This window comes from Sporobolomyces salmoneus, assembly GCF_050403485.1.
Source record: "Sporobolomyces salmoneus JCM6883 DNA, S_salmoneus_JCM6883_v1_ctg32, whole genome shotgun sequence".
Classification (NCBI taxonomy): Eukaryota; Fungi; Basidiomycota; class Microbotryomycetes; order Sporidiobolales; family Sporidiobolaceae; genus Sporobolomyces; species Sporobolomyces salmoneus.
The window spans coordinates 128019-147203 of NW_027481131.1; the positions used below are offsets into that span (position 1 = coordinate 128019).

Genomic DNA, 19185 nt, shown 5'->3' on the forward strand with positions numbered 1-19185 from the left:
ACAGCTGTACTGAAGAGAAAAGTCTAATCGACAAAGTCATGTTGATTCTGCTGAGGACTGTACTCATATCCTTCCGGCGACCAGCCGGTCACCTCTCCTTGTCCTCCTCCTGTTGTCATTTCCGCTTCGAAAGGTTCCGCGTCATACTCTCCACCGCGGAAGACTGCACTTTCCTCCCCGTAAACGTATTCTTCCTGTCTCGGTTGTTCGTGCTCCCGTTCGTGCTCCTGAGCGTAAGGGTCCTCCTCTTCGTAATACTCTTGCGGTGGTACTTCATTCAGCTGAGGTTGTTCTTCCTGCGGCAAGACCTCTGCCTCTTCAGGCTCTTCTTCATCATCCTCATCCTCATCTCCATCTTCGTCCTCGCTAACTTCCATCAAAGCAATCCTCATCCTTCGCTTATCCTTCTTCCTCTTGATCGATAGATCCTCCAGCAATACAAGCAAATCCTCCTGTTCTCGATCCGTCTCTTCTTTCTCTGCTCGAGCTGTCGATACTTGATTCGCGAGTTTCGAAATCGTATCGCTGAGAGACGCAACTTCGGTTTGGAAAGCGACACGCTGTTGAGGCGACCGACATGAACGTGAGCAGAAGAATTCATTATCGAGTGCAGGACTGGCCGACTCACCTCTTCTTCTCGTTCGGTTTGGAGCTGATGAACGAGTTCTCGCATTTCTTCCAGTTCTTTCGCTTGATCCGAGAGAGACGCTCGTAACGCCGTGACGAGATCCGAGGTTGATGAGGCGTCGATCGAAGTACCTTTGATATACGAGGGGATGAGCTCAAGCGGGAAGAGCTTGAGCTTGGGGGAAAAACTCACGCATTGAAGAAGTAGCTGAAGGATCGACGAGAATGGCTCGCTGCACAGCAACTACAAACAGAGAGACCCACTTCGTAAGTCATTGAAACATGTGTTAGCAGAAGAAAGAGAACTGACTGTAATTCGTCTTGAGGAATTCGACAAAAGTGAAATCGAACCACAATCCACCTTCTTCTCCGATATCGTCGAGATGAGCGTCATCATCATCCGACAGCTCGAGGATGTTTGGACCGACGGTTCGGAATCGAGGATCTTCTCGTAGTCGCAAGATTCGGGAGACGAATTGATCGGGACCGACACGGGATTGTAAGATGGGATGAAGAGTTTCTCTATAGTAAGCAGAGGACGCTTAGCAGGGAAACGGAAAGTAGAGAGGTCCGGGAAGGGCTCACCGACTGATGGGACCAGGTTCTCGATTGTACTCGTAGCAGATTCCGAGGACGAAAGTACAAAGTCCCTGCACGAGTGAATCTACTCCTGACGCTTGTGTCACCGGTTGAATGAGCTAGAACGTAGTGTTGAAGTCAGCGAAGACTCAGGCAAAGATCATCGCAGAACTCCTAACTCACGACTTGTAAATTCGAACCTTCCGACAAAAACTCTTTCACCGTTCCTGGACTTTCCCACAACCAAGTAGCCAACGTCGTCAAATACCCTACCATGACCCTACTCCATTCCATCATTCTCTCTTGTCCTAAGCCTTGGTTCTGACTCATAGCTTGTTCCCTTTGCGCCATCATGAGATTTCCGACTAGGATAGCAACGAGCGAAGTTCGATCGTCTTCGTCCCCTTCACCGCCGGGTTCAGTGTCGGATCCAGCGAAGTAAATCCGTCGGGCGTAGGACTTCGAGGTTTCAGAATGAAGGAGGAGGTGGGAGAAAAGGAGGGAGGCGAAGAAGGAAGGGTAGGAATCGAAGGGTTCGTTCCGGGTTGGAGAGGGGAAGACTCGTAGAGCATGGAGTAGGATCGAACCGGCGGATTGTGTGCGTTGACCTGCATTGGGGAAGAAGGTTATAGCGGAATCGAAATCGTATCGAGTCCGAGAAAACCCTCTTACCTGATTCTCCGTCAGGACCCGGTAGTTCGTCGGGTTGAGGAGCCGACATGGTCGACAAGATTCCCAATTGAGTTTCCGTTGATCCCGCAACGTAGTTCTACGTCAGAAACGCAAGGCTTCAGCATTTTTTCTTTCGCTGAGCTCTGGAGAAACTGACCTGGAAGAGATTCGCCGCCGCCGCTCTGATCCTCAACCCTTCTCTACCTTCCGATACTCCATCTCCGTTCACCGCCAACCCTACAACCGCAACGACCGCCGGAACAGGTTTGCTCTTCCTCCATTTCGTGTTCCCTCCGTTCGTTCTCGGTGGGGGTCTCGCGAAATCTCCCTCATCGTCTTCTCCTCCTGTTCGACCGTTATGGTCGTAGTGTGAATGCTGCGAAGACGACATTGGATCTTCTTGGGAATGTCGACCTCCTGGGCCGCCATTTCGAGGTGAATCGTATCCTCCTTCTCTCGAGCCGTGTTGATCATAGTGATCCTCTGAGAACGCACCTCCTTCAGGAGTCGAAGAAAGATGCGCAGAGGGTGGTGAAGGAGGGATCAGAGGGGTTACGATGAGCGAAGTGAGAAGTTCTTGATTCGGTGGAGAAAGTTTCAAGATATCGGCTAATGCGTGCAGAGCCTGAACCGAACATGTCAGCACGCAAGTCTTCAGCGAGCATGAGCTCAGGCGAAGTGGTACTGACTTGAGATTTAACGACGACAGGCGCATTACTCGCCAACCCCAATTCGATCAAACACCTCGTCACTCCACTAGCCAACAAGGCTTTCTGGTTCGCCATTTTCCCACTCCCGGCACCTCCGACCAACATTCGAACGAGAGAGATGACGAGTCCTGCGTTGATCGTTTTCTGCTCGGACCAGGATTGGAACGCGAACGTTGAGAGGGATTGGGGATTGAGGGCGTTCGAACGAGGGAAGAGGAGGAGTGGCGCGAGGAGGGGAATGCAAGAGGTTTCGCGGAAGTAGTTCTGGGTCATTCCGAATCGAGGGTTAGCTCGAGGCGAATTTGAGGAAACAGTCCAAGAGCAACCTCACTTGATTCGAAACGTTCCATCTCAAGAGGCCAGCAATCGCAGCGAGACAATCCTGAACGACGATACCACCGCTTCCGATTCCACCTTCGTTTCTCACGATTGCGAACAACTTGTCGAACGCTCCTTCGAACGCCAGTAATTTCTGAATTTCGGCATTCGCCGTCGTTAAAGTGATGATCAGTAGTAGTGACTCTATAACGTGTCATCAAACTCGTTAGTTTCAGCTCTGAGCATTTCCGGGTCGTTGAAAATGCAAGGGAACGAGGTTCTTACCGTTTCTAATTATCTCTCTCGAATCATCCAACGTTTCAACCAACCTCCCAATCCCTCCCGGACTCGTCAACACATAACCCTGAACTTCTTTACTCCGATTATTGAGCAAGATCCCAAGTAATTGAAGCGAGAAGAATCGGAGGTAGAAATGGGTTGGAGTGAGGAGAGTTAGGAGTCTATGCAGAGGTGAAGGGGTCGAGAGGAATGAATCGGTATTGCGCAGGCCGGAATCGTCTCGAACTGGCTGCGAACGATTGGGCGATACGAAGTCGGTCAGAGCAGTTTAGAGAGAGGGAAGCAGGGATGTGGGGATAAAGGTAAGGGAAACTTACCCTGCCGTCTACTTCTTCGACTTCGCAGAGTAGGGAAAGGGTCTCGACTACTGCTTTCGCAGTCTCTACATCTTGGGCCGCATCGTCTTCGAGTACTCCGAGTAAGATGGGTAAAGCTCGCGAACCGACTTCCTGTTGACGGGCAAGCGTACACAAAGGAGCAAGATCGTTAGTAGTGTACTCTTTCTGATCTGTGCTGCTCCAGCTTCGACCAGCTGTCTCCTTTAGCTGGGAGAGAGGACAACTCTTCGCTCCGACACGACTTGACAACTTCTCCTCAAAGAGCGGGACGACTTACCGACTTCCAATCCCGACTTAGTCCCTTCAGTCCCAATAGAGCCGCTCTCCTCTCCTCTAGCGAGTCCTGGTTCAATAAACGATCACAAAGTTTGTCGATCGTCGAAGCGGCCGACTGAGGTGCCGCAGATTGTTGGAGCGAGTTGTAACCCCGCGCGAGGGTCGAGAACATTCTTGCTGACGCTTTCTGGAGGCGTAGAGAGATCGCTTGAGTGGAGATAGGGAGAGAAGAGCCAGACTTCGCCGGGCACCACCTTTTGATCTGCGCATCACTATTCGATGCCTCAACCTCGAACAGCAGCTACGACAGTCCCGTGGCCTTCCATACCTCCGCCTGCTCAACCACTCAAGCTCGACACCGTCGCTCCTGGGATTCTCGTGATCGATTCTTTCTTCTCTTCGAAAACTCTCGCCTCGTTCCTCTCTTTCCTGCAATCTCCCTCAGTCTCCTGGACAGCACCTTCCTTCCCGAAGAAGGGCGAAGCGACTCGAACGAACTATCGATTTCAAGTTCAAGACGACGAGTTCGCTCGTCAACTTTGGGAGAAATCAGGATTGAAGGATGCCTTGATAGGAGCACAAGGGGAGCTGGTAAATGGGAGGAATGGGAAGAAAGCTGTTGGCTTGAATGGGAATATCAGGTGCTATAAGTACGAGAAAGGGTCGTTTTTCGGTCGTGAGTTTCGAGCTTTCTCCCGCATTTACCGGAGATTGCCTCTTCCTCTGGGTACCAGCTCGACGGGAGCCAGCGTCATCATCTCTACAGGATGCTTCGGCTGATTCTCCTTCTTGGTTGTTGCGTTAGCTCATTACGACGATGACTGTTACGATGCGAACACTGGACGAAATTCAGAATGGACATTACTCGTCTATCTTTCTGGTATCGAGACAGGCGTCAAAGGCAAGTTCAGCTTGTTAGTCTGTCACTGCTGAGCTGACTGTTGTCCAAGTTGGTCTTGCGCAGGCGGAGAAACTGCCTTCTACCCGAATCCTACGAAAAAAGGAAACGGAGTAGCGATCGTTCCAGAGCTGCGAGCCGGTCGAGCTTTGCTGCATAGACATGGTAGGCTATGTAGCTTACACGAAGGGGTGAGTCCCCGTTGTCCTCTCTGTGTTCAAGAGCTCAAAGCTGATCTTTGCTTTGCGTTTGTTTCGTTTGCGCCGCGGCTCGATCGATGATAGAGAACGGTCGAAGAGGGTACGAAATGGGTACTGAGAAGTGATGTAATGTTCAAATAGACGAACGTAACGCAGAGCATGTTGATACAGATACGAGAGATTGATACGAATTCCGCATCACTCTCGTTTCTCGGTAATTTCGACACTGGCTTCTGCTCGGGCTGTGCGACAGGCGTAGACGTTATAGTATAACAATATGGCGAGAGGAACCCAGCTTCGTACCCTCTCGCCCCCCGGTAGTCGAAATTGTAAACTAGGCTTCGTCCCCGTATCGCCTTTCGCGAAAATCCTGTCTGTACAGCCCACTCCTACAGCTCACTCAGAACCTCCACTAAGCCCTTCATTCTCCTTTCATCGTGTCTCCTCCGTCCCTCTATCGCCCGCTTCTTCCTGATAAGGCGGCGGATCTCTCAACAAACTCTCACTCGTCCTCCTCTCCTGAATCGGTGGCCTAACCTGACTGTCGCTCGCAGAGTCTATTGGGTTGAGAAGAGGCGGAGGCGGGTCAAGGGTCGTATGTGTGCGCGAATGATCGATCGAGGGAGAAGACGGAATGGAAGAAGAAGGAGTTGAAGAGCGGTCTGGGTGAAACTCGAGCAAGGTCGGGTTAGCTTGAGGAGCGTTACCGATGTAGGGAGGTGGGAGGTTCTCTGGGAAGACGTTAGGAGGCGCTTCGGTTGGGACCCGAGTCGATTCGTTCTCGTCGGGAAGATGACCTGGGGGCGGAGCGAGAGGTGGTAGCGGGTAATGATCGTGTGAGATCGATAGTGGAGACAGCGGGGGAGGTGGTGACGAGGGTTCCGAAGTCGGAGGAGAAGGAAGGGAAGCGTGGGAGTCGTTGAGCGGCGGGAAGCTTGCAAAATCGCCTGAATCGCGTGGCTCGTTCTCCTCTGTCGATAAGGTCGATGAAGGTTCGAATAGCCGTGCATGAGTCGGTTGTGAAGGGGAGGGAGGGCTGATATCGTCATCAATGGCAGGAGGGGGAGGTCCAGCTTCTGCAATCGGAATCGACAACTCCTCGTATCCGTCGTATTCCTCTTCGTCCTCCTCCTCTTGATCCCAAGGTGTCGATCGGGAAGTCGAAGCGATCCCTGGATCATCGGCACCGTGCTCTACGTAACTCGGTACAGGGCCATCGATTCCTTCTCCGGGTGAATCGGCGAGAGGGATCGGAGGTGGAGGAGCTGGGAGGAAAGACCACGACCGACTCGACTCTGGTGCGTCGAAGTGTGCTTCGGCTTCTTTTTGTTTGTCGGTGCGAGAGGATGGAGTGGAGGGAACGATGAAAATTGGTTGAGAGAGGACGGCGTCGAGAGAAGTTGAACCGTGAGAGGAAGAGGAAGAGTTTGCGTTCGAGTTGAGGTTGAAGAGACCGACGGTCACGACGACCGAAAAGGATACGGAGTGTAGGATCGTAGACTGTTCGTAAGAGCGATGGACGGTCAATAGCTGATGCAAATTCGCGCGAACCGAAGGTGAACTTACCTGAGTGATCGCCTCGCAAGATAACTCCGCAGGAGGATGAAGCATAAGCCGAATTACGATCGGTCGACTCGGCGAGAATCGAGCAGATTTGCCCGAATGAGCGAGAACCGTTCGATGACTGTGCGCCGAATCGCTGCTCGATCCCGTGGAAGAAGAACCGGATGCGATCGAGTTCACTTCGATCGTCCTGACGAGTTCGGCGCTGACCGTCCTCAACCGTAAACCGTCTCCTACTGCTTGCGCCGTTGGTACTTCGATTCGAGCGACTAGTTCGACAGCTTCTCCTCTTCGAAAGACGTTCCTCTGTAATTTGACGCTACAGGAGACCGGTTCTTCGGTGGAGACTAACGAGGGAGTGAAGGAAGGATTCGAGTTGGCGGGGAGGGAGACGTCGGCGAGTCGAGACCCGGGAGGAGAAGTTCGAACGAGATGAACTGGGGAACAACGGATAATCGGAGGGAGGTTCGAATCGGAAAAGTGGAGTTCGGCGGAGAGAGAGTATTCGAGGGAAGACGAGCCGAGATGGAGACAGACGGGGAGGTCGGGAGTGATGAGAAGTTTGAAAGGAGAATTTGTCGGAGGGAAATCTGACGCTGCGACCGACGAACTACTCGAGCTTGATCCTCCCTCGCCCCATAACACCTGACTTTGTTCGCATAGCTCTATCGCCTCTGCTCCATCTACTCGTTCAATCCCTCGGAAAGTAATGACGAGTTTCGTAAACCTAGGTTTCGTCTCCTCCTCACTCCCCGCGAATTTGACCTGAACATCCCCTGCGATGAACGCCTGTCCGTGTCCGAGATATCCGAGTTGGAATGTTGTCGAATCTTGAGGAGGACTGAGGTTGAGGAGGACCGAAGACGAGACGTCTTGGAACAGACTCGAAGTCGAGTAGCCTGGAGGACTCGTGTCGTTCATTATCGAACTACTCTCCTAGACCTTTCACCTTGCCTACGCTCCGGAATCGTTCGAGTCGAGTTGCGGGAAGACCGAGGCTTGGAAGTTGAAGGAAAAGACCGGAGGAGAGAGCGTCAAGACGAGTTTGCTGGGTACCGATCGGTCGTGTGAGGGTATCAAAGCGCTATCTGGATGGCTTGGGCCTCAAGCAGGAGTCGAAAGAGAGGTTAAGTTGTGTCGAATGATGAAACCTTTGTTGCCTTCCTGCACTTCACTCCGTCATTTGACCGTTCGCCCACCTATACATACAGGAAGATCTCAACTTCAGGAACCGTTCGAGAAGCAGGAAACCTTTATAGCGACACAGTCGATTCGGATCCCACTCGTTCCACCTCTCCCCCATCTCTCTTTCGAAGTGCCACCATTCTCGAATAACAACAACCCATAACGCCGTAGAGCGTGGCTCAGATGGGCTTGGAGACTCTAGACCTCTCGGATGCGACAGTATCGAGCGCCGTAGCGTCCTTTCTCTCGCTTTCTCCTACAAATACCGCCGCCCTCTCTCCCAGCGTCTCTGCGTACGTTCCGTTCTACCTTGTTCTGCTGATCCGAATAATGCTGACGACTTTGTGCTGTAGTGCGTTGGCCTCGGTCGTCGCGGCTCAGTCTGATGCAGCAGCCGAAGCAGGACTCGATCCTCTTCTCGGTACGTTCTTCCCTCTCTCTCTCTGCATCGCACCTGTTCTCGAACTGATACGATCGTCGTTCATAGCTGCACTGCCGAATTTTGTCTATGCGATGCCAGTTCAACTCGTCATTCTAGGGATCACTTTATGTCTCCTCGGAATGCTCCTCGTTCATCTCCTGTTCACAATCCGTTACCATCTACCGCTGTCAAACCTGAACTACGCTTTACAAGTGAGTATAGTCGTTCGCCCTGACTGACCGCTCGTTGTTGACGTTTTGAATGATGAACAGACTTCGGCAACGATGCTTTCCCTCGCGAATATCTCGATCCAACTAAGGCTAGTCATGGTCAATCTCTATCAGAATGGTCGTCGATGGCCATTCATGTTCGACTACAGTGCGTTCTCTGCCTCTCCTCAGACTTCCAGCTCGAATTGACATTTCGTTCTCTCGACAGTCGAAATCACTCTGCCCGATGACGATTGGTCGAAAGCGAAGCGAGGAGGATGGTTATGTATGCAAGGGTTGAACGCACTCATTGTTCATTCTACGCATATTCAGTTCCTTACGATGCTGTTTCCCTCGACGCTCGAAGTTAACTTGATTCTGGGTCTTCTCGGTAAGCAACACTGTTCCGATCCATCTCGCTTCTGAGCTCATTCTTACACGCTGTAGGTCCACTCGCCCTCTCGACATTTGCTCTCAGCTTCACGACTCTCTCGACGAAACCCGCCGTCAATGATCTCGGCGACGCAATCTGGAACACCGCAAACTCTTCCCTCACTCTCCTCTACACTATGGCACTCTTCATCTGGGGCTTGACGATCAACCGTTCCCGAGCCTGGCGTTCGGAAGGTGGTACCGCGATCTTCGGCGTGATGGCCCTAATGCTCGGAGTATTAGGAACCGCCGTCAATTTCGTCGAAATCAAAGAAGATCGAATGAAGTGGTTACCTGGAGTCGTTACTTGTATCCTGTTGTGGCAGAGTTGGGTAGGGTTTTGGTGGTGGGTTGGAGCTGGAATGTGGGCAGGAGAAGCGGAAGATGTCCAGAAGAGGAGGGAGAAGAAGGAGAGAAAAGTGGCGGCGAAGAAGAGGAGGAAGGAATTGAAGGAGAAGGCAGAGGCGGAATTGTTGAGGGCGCAAGGTTCGGCGAGGAGCGTTTCGGGAACAGCGGGAGGAACGATCAGGAGGAGGTTTGGACGTTCCGCGACGATCGATGAGCGTCCGACAACAGCGAACTCTGCTGGAGGAGGAGGTGAAGCGATCGAGTTACGAGACCTGTCTTCGAATGGACCGGATGGAGAGCCAACTGCCGCATCAACCTCCCGTCCTCAACGACCGGCGAACTCTCGACGAGGGACCGATTCAGATTCGACTCTGTCTTCGTCCCGACCGACCTCTCACCACTTCTACGATCCAGTTCTCAACCTCTTCATCCCCTTCTTGACTCGACTACGAACCGCTCACGATGCCGCCGCTGTCGCTCAAGCCGCGAAACCGCCTGGCTTACCCGAGGAAGTTAGGCGAGGATGGGGAATCAGGGCCTTGATGATGAGAGGGAGGAAGGAGCGAGGGGAACGGAGACAGGCCGCCGCGGGTGTCGTGAGAGAGGGAGGAGAACTCGCTGCGGCAGAACGAAGGGCAGGGTTCGAGCTCGAAGGAGGTCAAAGACTCGAAGGTAGTGGAGACGGGGAAGAAGATGGAGATGGGGAGTGGGAGGATGAGGTGTCGTCTCAAGGCTCGTCTGCTTCAGGAGAGAGAGACGGAGCGGGTGAAACCTCTTATCCTCCGAGACCGGCGAGAGGAGACCGTCGAAATACAAACGAGGATGGCGACGATACGAGTTGGTGGTGGAGAGGTTGGATAGGGAGAGCGAGACTTCGGGATGTTTCGACGTGGTGACCTGTAGTTGCTAGTTTTTGTCTTTACTTTTGCGTTTGTCGGTGTTGTTGTCTCATTCCTTCTGTATTCATACACGCTGCATCCTGCCATTCTGCCTGTCGGCAGGCGTTGGAGAGAGGTTCTTCCTTCGTCGAGTTTTTAAGTCGATTCTGTTCGGCATTTTGTCCGAGCTCTATCTCCGTCGTGAACGGGCCTGGAGTTTCCCGAACTGCTCGATAACGTCTTGAGGCAGAAAGCAAACGTGAGAGCAGGACTTCAGCATTCCCAGTCAATGAGGTGATGAAGCAGACATCTTTGAGCTCGTTTGAACGCGACCGTTTCCGTGCCTCGGCCCTCTGCGGCCCTACTCCCCTTCGTCTACGCTGTATCCAGTAGCCTCCCACCCGAATTGGCTGTGGGTATGGCGTCTGGCTGTTGTCTCGAGTAGTGGTCTCTTCTCGAGCTTTCCGAAAAACGTCGCAACCGCCATCCTATCGAGACTCAAAGCAAGCCGATGTGCATACCTGAAAACGTCTGAGCCACTCAGAGCTGGAGCGATAAACAGCTTCGTTTCTCGAGAGTCGTGCGAGCTGGCGGGCAGACGAGCACGGTTCAACTTCTCGGAAAATCTCGCACACTCAACGTCCACCTCTCCCAGTACTCAACACTGAACTCGTTACCAGGCAACGTTGTTGAAGCCCCCCCCCCCCCGCACTGCTCTAAATTACCATTCGACCCTGCATGGAGCTGAACAAAGCGACCTTTTTACAACTCCGACCAAGTGCTCAGAGGCAGTCGCTGCATTTCGAAGTGTGTAAGCATGCAAGAACGTCTTTCTTCTCCACTTGGACATACTGAGTTGGAACACAACTCGAGCACCAAACAACTTTTCGAGAATTCAGATCCAGCAGAGACGGGACTAACTACAGGGAGTTGCTATCGATTATAAAAGTGGGTATCAGAAACAGAACAGAAGAGACGGCAATCCTTATTGAATTTGTTCAAGCGAGAAAAGTAACAAGACGGATTCAAAGCGAGTGACGAGATACTGGACGATTTTACTCTTCGGCTTCGACTTCCTCTTCGCTTTCTTCCTTCTTGGACCTCGTAGCCCTCTTCTTGGTAGCTTTGGGAGCAGCCTTCTTCTTCTTCTTGGGTTTCTATCGACACGACGCGGGAAAGTGGTAAGTCATCGAGAGGCTGAGTTGAATTCAATAGATGGAGAGTGGACTCACCTCTTCTTCAGACGAGACAGCTTCAGGTTCTTCCTCACTCTCCTCCTTCTTCGCTTTCGCTTTTTTAGCGGGAGCCTTTTTCTTCGCGGGTGACTATAGGAGCGAATCCTATCAGTCGATCACAAGGAAGAGAGCGGGAGAAAGAGTGTTACCTTTTTCTTCTTGGGTTTCTCCTCCTCTTCCTCATCATCATCATCAGCCTTCTTCCTCTTGGTAGTTTTCTGCGTCGACAAAATCGCATGATGAGCTCCGGTCCTCTGGCGAACACTCGGAGTTCGAGTTCGCAAACGCTCAGCTCACCTTTTTCTTCTTTGGTTTCTCATCCTCATCACTACCTCCCTCCTCCTCTCCTTCGGGTTTACGAGCAGTCGGGGGAATGTCTTCGTCCGCGACGGCACCTACTTCGAAAGCTTTACGAACTTTTTCTTGATCTTCTTCGCGGAGGTCTTCGAACCCATCAATCTCGTCGGCTTCATCGAACGATTCTTTCAAGTTGGCGAGTACTTTCTCAGTCTGAAGCAAGCGAACGAGCGAGGTGAGCTCGAGAGAGGAGGACGCGAAAAGGGAAAGGAAAAGTGGAAATTTACGACGCATCCCCAGTGACGGCTAAAAGTAGTCGATTTTCCCTGTCAGTCTCGTTTAACATTCAGACTGAAGCTGAAAGTCGCTCACTAGGCCATGGTAGTGTTTCCCACTGGGTCGAAGGGAAGCAGCATCGTCAGCTCAAGAAAGACGTCGATTCGAAAGTTCCCCCGACTCACTGATAGTAACTGCAGTTCCACACCTCAAAGTACCCTATCATTCATCAACCAACCAACACAATCGTCCCCGTTTTCTCGAGAGAGGTGAGTCACTAGCTCCCTTCACTCAACACCTACCTCTCTCCACTCCTGCCTGAGAGTCGAATGAAGGAGGGTGTATGTACCTTTTCGATAGGACTATCTTTGCAAGGTTTTGGTCCACGACATTTCGCAACGCGCTGTTCAGGGAGAGAGAGAGGGAACGGGAAGAGAGATCAAACAATGGATTCATTGGGGGGAAGGAGATGGAGAGGACGGTACTCACTTTACCGTAATCCAATCTGTAACTCATCTTGACTGTACTGTGTGTGAATTCGAGAGGTGAAGTGAGAGGTGGAGAGAGGAAGAGACTCGCGAATTTGATGACAACACTGGTTCGATTTTACGCTCTACGTTCTACGGCTTGTACTGTGCTTTACAGTGCAGTCTCTCCTCAAGCAGAGGGCAGGAACTCCGCAGAAAAATCGCGAGCTTTTTTGAGAGTAAGTCGATTGATTGAGGACAAAGTAATACGACAAAAGAGCAGCTAATGATGGAAAGTAAGACGAAAAGACACATGCTAGAGAGTCACAGATCAAGTAGAGGAAGAAAGAGAAGAGGATGGATCGACTCTTGCGATGAGCTGAGCCATTCGAAGGAAGTATTCTTCGCAGAACGACGAGAAGTAGAAGGAATGTTGAGCGTCGTGAGGTTTGACGAGATCTAGTGGAGCGGAGAATGACAGTCAGCGTTCGATCCGGCTAGAGCGATGTAACGCAAAGGAGAGAGGAGTGCGAAGAGGAGGAAACGAAAACATACTGTGAGCGAGCTCATGAGCTATCGTCGCATAGTTACTGATCAACGCCTCCGAGTATTTCCCCTCGAGGACTTGTTTGTCGTGCCACGCCGAATAGTATCGAAAGTTGATATAGATCGTTCCGTTTCGATTAAACGCGATCAACGGTCCTTCGAGATCGTGGAACACGTTGAGAGCTTGAGGGTTGACTCCGAAGACTTGTCCGATAGGGTTGAGAATCTTCGTTACGAGTCGGGTCAAGGCGTCGTGATGAGTCGAGACGAAAGTCGTCCTGAGTTTGACCGGAGATTGAGTCAGTCCAACTGTGTAACAAGAGAGAGTGACGAGACTCACGGATCAGTTACGTCTCGAGCACAGTAGAACCTCATGCCGGCGACGTTCGCGACAAAGGAGAGAGAAGCTGCAGCGCTCGTATCGCAATAACTGTCAGATTCTTTCACCTCCGTCTTCTCGACCGAATTGTCGACACTCGTTGCAGTTTCCGGTCGAGCAGCCTAAGCGTCGAGAGCATGATGAGCGATGTTAAGAAGTGAAGAAGCGCGCGAGATAGCTCACCTGAATCGCTCTCGTAAGATTCGCTCGAACAGCAGCCGTCGGAGTCGGAGTCGCTCCAGGCCTTCCGGGAACCATTCCGGTTGGCCGCTCAGGCGTTGTCGAAGGATCACGAGAGAGACCAGGAGGAGGAGCAGGAGAGGGAGAGGAAGATTGAATCGGAGTCGGTCTTGTTTCGCCGGTGAACTGTTTGCGAATCTTCGAGAAGAGTCCTCCTCCTCCACCGGGTCCTAACCCTTGTGAGCCGGGCGTTGATTGACGTGAGGTCGAAGTCGATAATTGGTGATCAGGAGTCAAATTGTCTCCCGACGACGAGTCTCGACGTTTCGGATACTGAGGCGATGCGAGGAGTTGTTTCGCAGCGTTCTCGAGTGCTGGAGGAGGTTGAGTTTCGAGAAGAGTGCGAAGGAAGGCTGGGTCCGCGTCAGGGAACATCTCGGACAGTTGTTGAACTTCTTCCTCGATTCGTGAAGGAGACTCGGCTTCGACCGCCTTGAGCTGATTCCGTAGTCGTTCTTCTCGTAACCGTTGATCCGCTGCTTCCTTTTCGGCTTTTCGAGCGCTGAGAATACGGTCGACGTTGAAGCCTCGTCGTTTCAAGTTCTTCAAGCTACAAAACGAGACGTGCAAGGGTCAGCAAAGGATTGCGAGACTGATAGCAAGGAACTCACGTCGTTTGTAGGATCGTCAAGAGTAGTAAAGCGTCGTTCGGACGCAGCTTCCTCAACAAGTTCTTACAGAGCCCCAAACTGACCTCGTAATAATCGACGTCGAGTGATTGCGAGATGTACAATTCGATATCTCCGTTCTTTCCCAACTGTGCGCACGCCGAAGCCACCGCCGAATGTTTCTTGAGTCCTTGAGCGCTCTTGAGGGTTCGAACGAGTTCGATCGAGCGGACTTCGAGGACGCGTAAATGCGATTGAATCCATTCCGGCGAGGAGTGCTTGAGCTCTGATGAGGCGTACTGCTGCTTCCGTTCCGCCATGAAGAGAGAAGTCCTTTCGGCAACAGCTGTACGAGGGAGAGCATCAGTGACAAGATGAGCTAGAACTTCGAGGGAAAGTGAAACGCACTGCGACGAAGTTCCGCCGCTCGCTTCGATCCTTCGTCGGCCTCTCCGGTAGTTCTGTAGTGCTCCGATACTAGTGCCGAGATGCGATGAGATCCGAGTGCCTCTGCGAGAGCTTCGAGGGCGTCTTCTTGAGGGCAAGCGAGAACTTCAGTCTGGAACACTCGGAAAGCTGAACGACCACGATTGATGATGAGCTTGTCTCCCGATCGGGTAGTGAAGAGGGAAGTCTCACCAGCCGGTTCATCGTTGATGACGAGTTCTGAAGCTCGTGCGAGTTGATAGAGAGTTGTCGTTTCTCCCTCATCGTCGTCGTCCGAGTCTTCGTCGATCAGAGTCTTCGCAGCGAGAGATGTTCCAGTCGAAATTCGTTTCGTGCCGAGGAAGAAAGAAGACATCTTCATGCGACTTCGTAAGGTTGTCGGAAGGGAAGAGTAGTTGATGGCGAGCAGACGGAGGACTGTTGGAAACGAGCAGGTCAGCCTGACCTTGCTGTCGAGAGTCGAGGAGGAAGTGCTTACTCGAGAGGTATCGCTCTGCAGAACCGCAGAGTTCGTAAAACTTCTTCGGGTCCCCGATGAGCATGTTTGCGATCTCCGAAGTCGAAGGGGCTTCTTTGACACCACAGGCGACCAACAAGGGTTTGGCGGCTGGACCAAAGTCGGGTACCGTGACGAAGAGGTTGCGCAATCCTGCGGGTAGAGTCGAGTCCGAGCTGAAGAAGAGGTTTAGGGGGGACACGATCTCGATTTTGCCTCCGAGTCGGCGAATCGGTACGAAGGATCCCCATTGAAGAGCTTCGATATCGGCGGGCGTGAAGTCTAAAGAGCTCGAGAGCGGTCAGTCGTCGCTGCCATCCGAGGCAGAGAGGGAGAGACGAGGCTCACGGGAGACTTGACTTGAAGCGTAGCCGAATACTTTACTCGCCGAAGCGATATCTTGAGGTGGAGACGAGACGAGGGCAGCGACGATCTCTGAGCTCGGAGGATCTCGAGCGATTCGGAACCTCGACTCCTCTGCTGGGTATTTCGGCGAGAGAATCGAGAATCCAAGTAGTGCCGCTTCGGGATTTCCGAAGACTTTCGTCGGGCTTGCGAGAATCTCCTTGCCGTTCGAGATCGCCGGGACGAAGGCGAGATCGTGCTTCGTGGGAGCGTAGCTCGAGCCGTAACCGAGAGTGTGACATCCGTCGAGGAAGTATCGCAAGGCTTTCTCGCGCGTTTCGGGATTCGACGACGAGGCTGCGATCTGTAAGACTCGTTCGACGGGAGGCACTCGAAGCAGTCCGAGGTCGAAGAGAAGTTTCGCTAGAAACGAGATCGTGCGTGAGTGATGGCGGATTAGCTGCAAGGAGAACAGAGACTCACCTTCATCAGAGTTCGTTCTCCATTTGGTCGGCGAGCTTGTCCAATCGACGAGAGGTAAGCCCAATTCTCGGAATGTTTCGGTAGGCTGCGCTTTGAACTATAAGCTTGGTCACAGCAGCGAAAGAGGGATTGACTCACTTCGTACAGCTCTCCCGCTCGATAGCGAATCGTACGAGGTTTTCCTTTCTCGCCGTTCGCCCCGACGGTGCCCTCCACTTTTCCCTCTCCTTCTCGAGGAAGCCAGCTCGTCTTGCGTAATCGATCCTGCTCGGTCGCGCTGAGCGTATCGCGAACCGAGACGAGGTACTTGACGAGCTGAACGTGCGACCAATCTCCCGCTCCGAGAAGACGAGTAAAGACGAGTTGGAGCTGAGGCGACAGAGGGAGTGAGTCGCATAGAAAGAAGCACTGACACGCAATTTGAACTCACCTCAACGTGTTTCCTGACTCCAAGCGCCAAAAGTAATTTCTCCATGTTTCCCTTGAGAGGAACTCCACTCGGCAGCTGAACGACGGCAAGATCATCGAAGAGGCTGACGTTGGGAAAGTACGATTCAGAAGGTTTCTTGAAACCTGCTCGAGTTGGGACGATTGGTTGATCCGCGAGGAGAATTGTAATCTCTCGTTGTGCGACGACGGAAGTCTGCGCCCACGATTTCGCGGCGATGTTGAGGACTCTTTCGGCGAAAGGAGGCGATTGAAGGATGTTCGTGTCGATCGAGACGTCCTTGCCAGTCTTCGAGGGCGAGAGGAGGAATTTGAGCCATTCGACGAGAGAGAGTTCGGAGAATTGAAAGACTCGACTGAGATCGCTGTGAGTGAATTGGCGGGAGAGCTCGAAGGGTAGAGTATGATCGGGAAGAGGAACGTCGACAGGGATCGTTTTCGCGTTGAGGAAAGTCTTGAAGCCTCCGAAAGGGAAGATTGAGACGTCGGAGTCGCCTCCTCGAGGTACGGAGAGCATGGCGGCGTCTTTGAGGCGAGCTAAGAGTCGATTGTCGTATCCTCTCGTTGTTGCGAGTGAGATCCACCACTTGAAACACTCTGTCGCTTCTTTGATCGTGAGGGCGTGAGAGGCGAGATCGCGGAAGACATCCTCGAGATCGATGTCCTTGATGAAACCTCTGCTGCTCAAAGCGAGGAGGAACCGAGGAGCTCCTGAGGCGATTGACTCGGGCACGACGGCGATCTCCTTGATGAAGCCTGCGAGTTGAGCGTTCGGGAGGCGTAATTTCGTCGCAGCAGTCGGACCGATGTTCGAGAAGAGAGTCAAGGAGGATCCAGGGTCTGAGGCGAAGAAGGCTGATTCGGTAAGGGATCCAACGATCTCTTGAGGAGTCGAGGTGTAGAAAGTGAAGAATCTGCGATTCACGATTCGTCAGCGGATGAGCAGGGAAAAGCTCGACCATAAGACTCACTTAATGAGATGCAAAGCTCGCTCCTCTAACCTCTTCTGCGCGTCGACATCCGGAGTCGGCTTTGAATGCCACAACCTTCCGATCTCTGACATTTCCTCCTCGAAAACCGTTCTGCTCAGAACTCCTCCCGCCCAGAGTAACTCGCGATTCCAATCGCTAACATATTTCGATTGAAAGTCAAGACTCTCCCGTTCGACCGTACTGATAAACCGTGCTCCGATACTACTGGCCGAACCCGAGTTTTGGAACGTTGGGAATCCGATCGATACTCGTCCTTGAGTTTCGAGGTTCGAGAGAAGTCCGTCGAACACTCTTCGTGCTTCCTCTTCTCCTTCTTCCCGCTTCTCTCCTGTACCTCGACTAGCCTCAAACTCATCTTTTCCCGTCCAGATGAGGGAATACTTCGTTGTCGAAGGAAGTGCTTTCTTCGTCGCTCGTACCATTTCCGAGCTGAAATGACTAGATGGTGAGACCTTCAGAGTAGCCGCGACTGTTCGGAGGAAGAGTGTGACGGCGAGGAAAGCGAGGGGATCTTGTTCTTTCTTTGGAAGCGGCGGAGGAGAGGGAGTCGAAGGATGTGAAGATGAATTCGTTCGCGAAGAAAAGGCGGCGAGCATCTTTGAGGCGAAAGACGTGGTCGAAGCCGCGGCGGCAGCGAGAGAAGGAGCCACTCGAGGCTTCGAGGCGTATTGGATCATCCACCTTGAAACTTCTGCTCGTAACTGAATCGGTGCTTCCTCGATCCCAGTCATCTTGAGGATCTTGAGCGGGGAGAATTGGGCTAGGTTCGACTTGAGGGCGATCCTTTTGGAAGGAGCGAGAGTTTTGTTGACGCGGAAGAGGAGTTGAGAATCGAAATAGAGGGAAAGGGTGCGAAGATTCGAAGTGAAGCCGAGACAAGAAGTGAGGAACCGGGCGAAGTCGTTCGGTTCTGGCATCGGCTGAGGTTCTCGAAGGTCCATCAGGAACGTCGACCAAGGTTTCCCCTCCGGCGAGAGATTCAAGAGGCCCGACTCGTCAACAGCCGACCGCACGAAAAGCTGATCTCCTCCGTTCTTCCAATAAAACCCAAGGACTTTGTCTCCCGAGCTGACTACCGGTTCATCGCAAAGCGAGAATAACGAGTAGAAGCCGACACCTACTCGATCAAACGGGCTTTTGAGTAGGAGAGTCGTGCACAGAACTCTCGTTCACAGACTCACCGAAAGCTAAGAATTAACTCGTAAGTAATCATTTGAGCTGTACTTCGAAGAGATCCAAGGAACGCACCTCCGATCTTCGTCTCATCTGGATTGCCCGATGCAATCTCTGTCAATCTCGCCCAATCTTCTTTCCTGAAGACCATTCCATCATTCCGAACCATGATGCTCGCGCATTTTGTCGTTTTCAAATCCGGTAAAGAGTCGGAAGAGTAAAGTGGTTGCTGGGCAGTGGCTGAATCTGAAGTGACAGTCGTTCGGAAGTGTAGCTCAACATGAGACGCTGCAGCACTGCGAACAGAACAGGGGGGATTAGCTCGACATCGCGATGACGCTTGCGTAGCAGGATTACGCACTCGTCTGAATTCTGCAGTAGTTCTCGGAAGACCGTATGTTCTCCTGAATACCTTGCGAGGATCTATCAACCGCAACGAGCTGTGTCAGCAAGCAAGAGGTGAGATTGTTGAACGAAGGAGCGACTCGCCTTTTCTACCAGAGCACGTTGATTGACTGAAACCGCCTCGTCCTGACCATCCCTGAGTAGATTCTTGAAGTTGCTAGCCATCCTAGGCGGTAGGGAGAGAGAAGAGAGGTCCCGAGAGGTGGCCAAAGATGTCGTGAATGGTGATCGGCTCAGGGTTTGCTAGACTTTTTCGGTTTGAGGTGCCGGACTATGGTCTATGGATGGCTCTCTTGTGTGCGTCAGAAAGTGTCGTAAAAGAGTGGTAGAGAGATGAAGCTCCTTCGGCGTTCTCTCCTTCGTCTCTTTGACCTCGACCTCTCACTTCAGTTCGA

At 52.3% G+C, this 19185-nt stretch overlaps 6 protein-coding genes across 6 annotated transcripts; 2 read left to right on the forward strand and 4 right to left on the reverse strand.

The window, feature by feature from the left end:
* Positions 1–23: 23 nt before the first annotated feature.
* On the reverse strand, positions 24–3992 carry JCM6883_004097 (uncharacterized protein; the record flags this gene model as incomplete). The annotated part of the gene is made up of 13 exons (XM_076632976.1): positions 24–560; positions 629–759; positions 821–871; positions 938–1149; positions 1213–1325; positions 1390–1814; positions 1879–1975; positions 2036–2503; positions 2568–2852; positions 2920–3110; positions 3192–3435; positions 3524–3655; positions 3822–3992. 13 exons carry the CDS (start codon positions 3990–3992, stop codon positions 24–26), a joined length of 3057 nt encoding a protein of 1018 aa, XP_076487057.1.
* Positions 3993–4099: 107 nt separating this feature from the next.
* JCM6883_004098 (uncharacterized protein) lies at positions 4100–5059 on the forward strand (the record flags this gene model as incomplete). The annotated part of the gene is made up of 4 exons (XM_076632977.1): positions 4100–4496; positions 4626–4721; positions 4785–4909; positions 5003–5059. 4 exons carry the CDS (start codon positions 4100–4102, stop codon positions 5057–5059), a joined length of 675 nt encoding a protein of 224 aa, XP_076487058.1.
* Positions 5060–5350: 291 nt separating this feature from the next.
* On the reverse strand, positions 5351–7402 carry JCM6883_004099 (uncharacterized protein; the record flags this gene model as incomplete). The annotated part of the gene is made up of 2 exons (XM_076632978.1): positions 5351–6418; positions 6485–7402. The coding sequence occupies 2 exons, from the start codon at positions 7400–7402 to the stop codon at positions 5351–5353; spliced, it is 1986 nt and encodes a 661-aa protein (XP_076487059.1).
* Positions 7403–7849: 447 nt separating this feature from the next.
* JCM6883_004100 (uncharacterized protein) lies at positions 7850–9972 on the forward strand (the record flags this gene model as incomplete). The annotated part of the gene is made up of 6 exons (XM_076632979.1): positions 7850–7959; positions 8020–8087; positions 8154–8299; positions 8360–8465; positions 8526–8687; positions 8744–9972. 6 exons carry the CDS (start codon positions 7850–7852, stop codon positions 9970–9972), a joined length of 1821 nt encoding a protein of 606 aa, XP_076487060.1.
* Positions 9973–11009: 1037 nt separating this feature from the next.
* Positions 11010–12278, reverse strand: JCM6883_004101 (PARP-type zinc finger-containing protein; the record flags this gene model as incomplete). Its single annotated transcript, XM_076632980.1, has 8 exons — positions 11010–11111; positions 11187–11279; positions 11339–11407; positions 11487–11699; positions 11774–11792; positions 11859–11880; positions 11948–11981; positions 12252–12278. The coding sequence occupies 8 exons, from the start codon at positions 12276–12278 to the stop codon at positions 11010–11012; spliced, it is 579 nt and encodes a 192-aa protein (XP_076487061.1).
* Positions 12279–12560: 282 nt separating this feature from the next.
* JCM6883_004102 (uncharacterized protein) lies at positions 12561–18955 on the reverse strand (the record flags this gene model as incomplete). The annotated part of the gene is made up of 17 exons (XM_076632981.1): positions 12561–12688; positions 12785–13053; positions 13116–13276; positions 13338–13944; positions 14006–14348; positions 14411–14578; positions 14642–14866; positions 14928–15227; positions 15294–15713; positions 15774–15858; positions 15912–16142; positions 16204–17134; positions 17192–18329; positions 18394–18399; positions 18461–18681; positions 18747–18808; positions 18875–18955. The coding sequence occupies 17 exons, from the start codon at positions 18953–18955 to the stop codon at positions 12561–12563; spliced, it is 5376 nt and encodes a 1791-aa protein (XP_076487062.1).
* Positions 18956–19185: the final 230 nt, after the last annotated feature.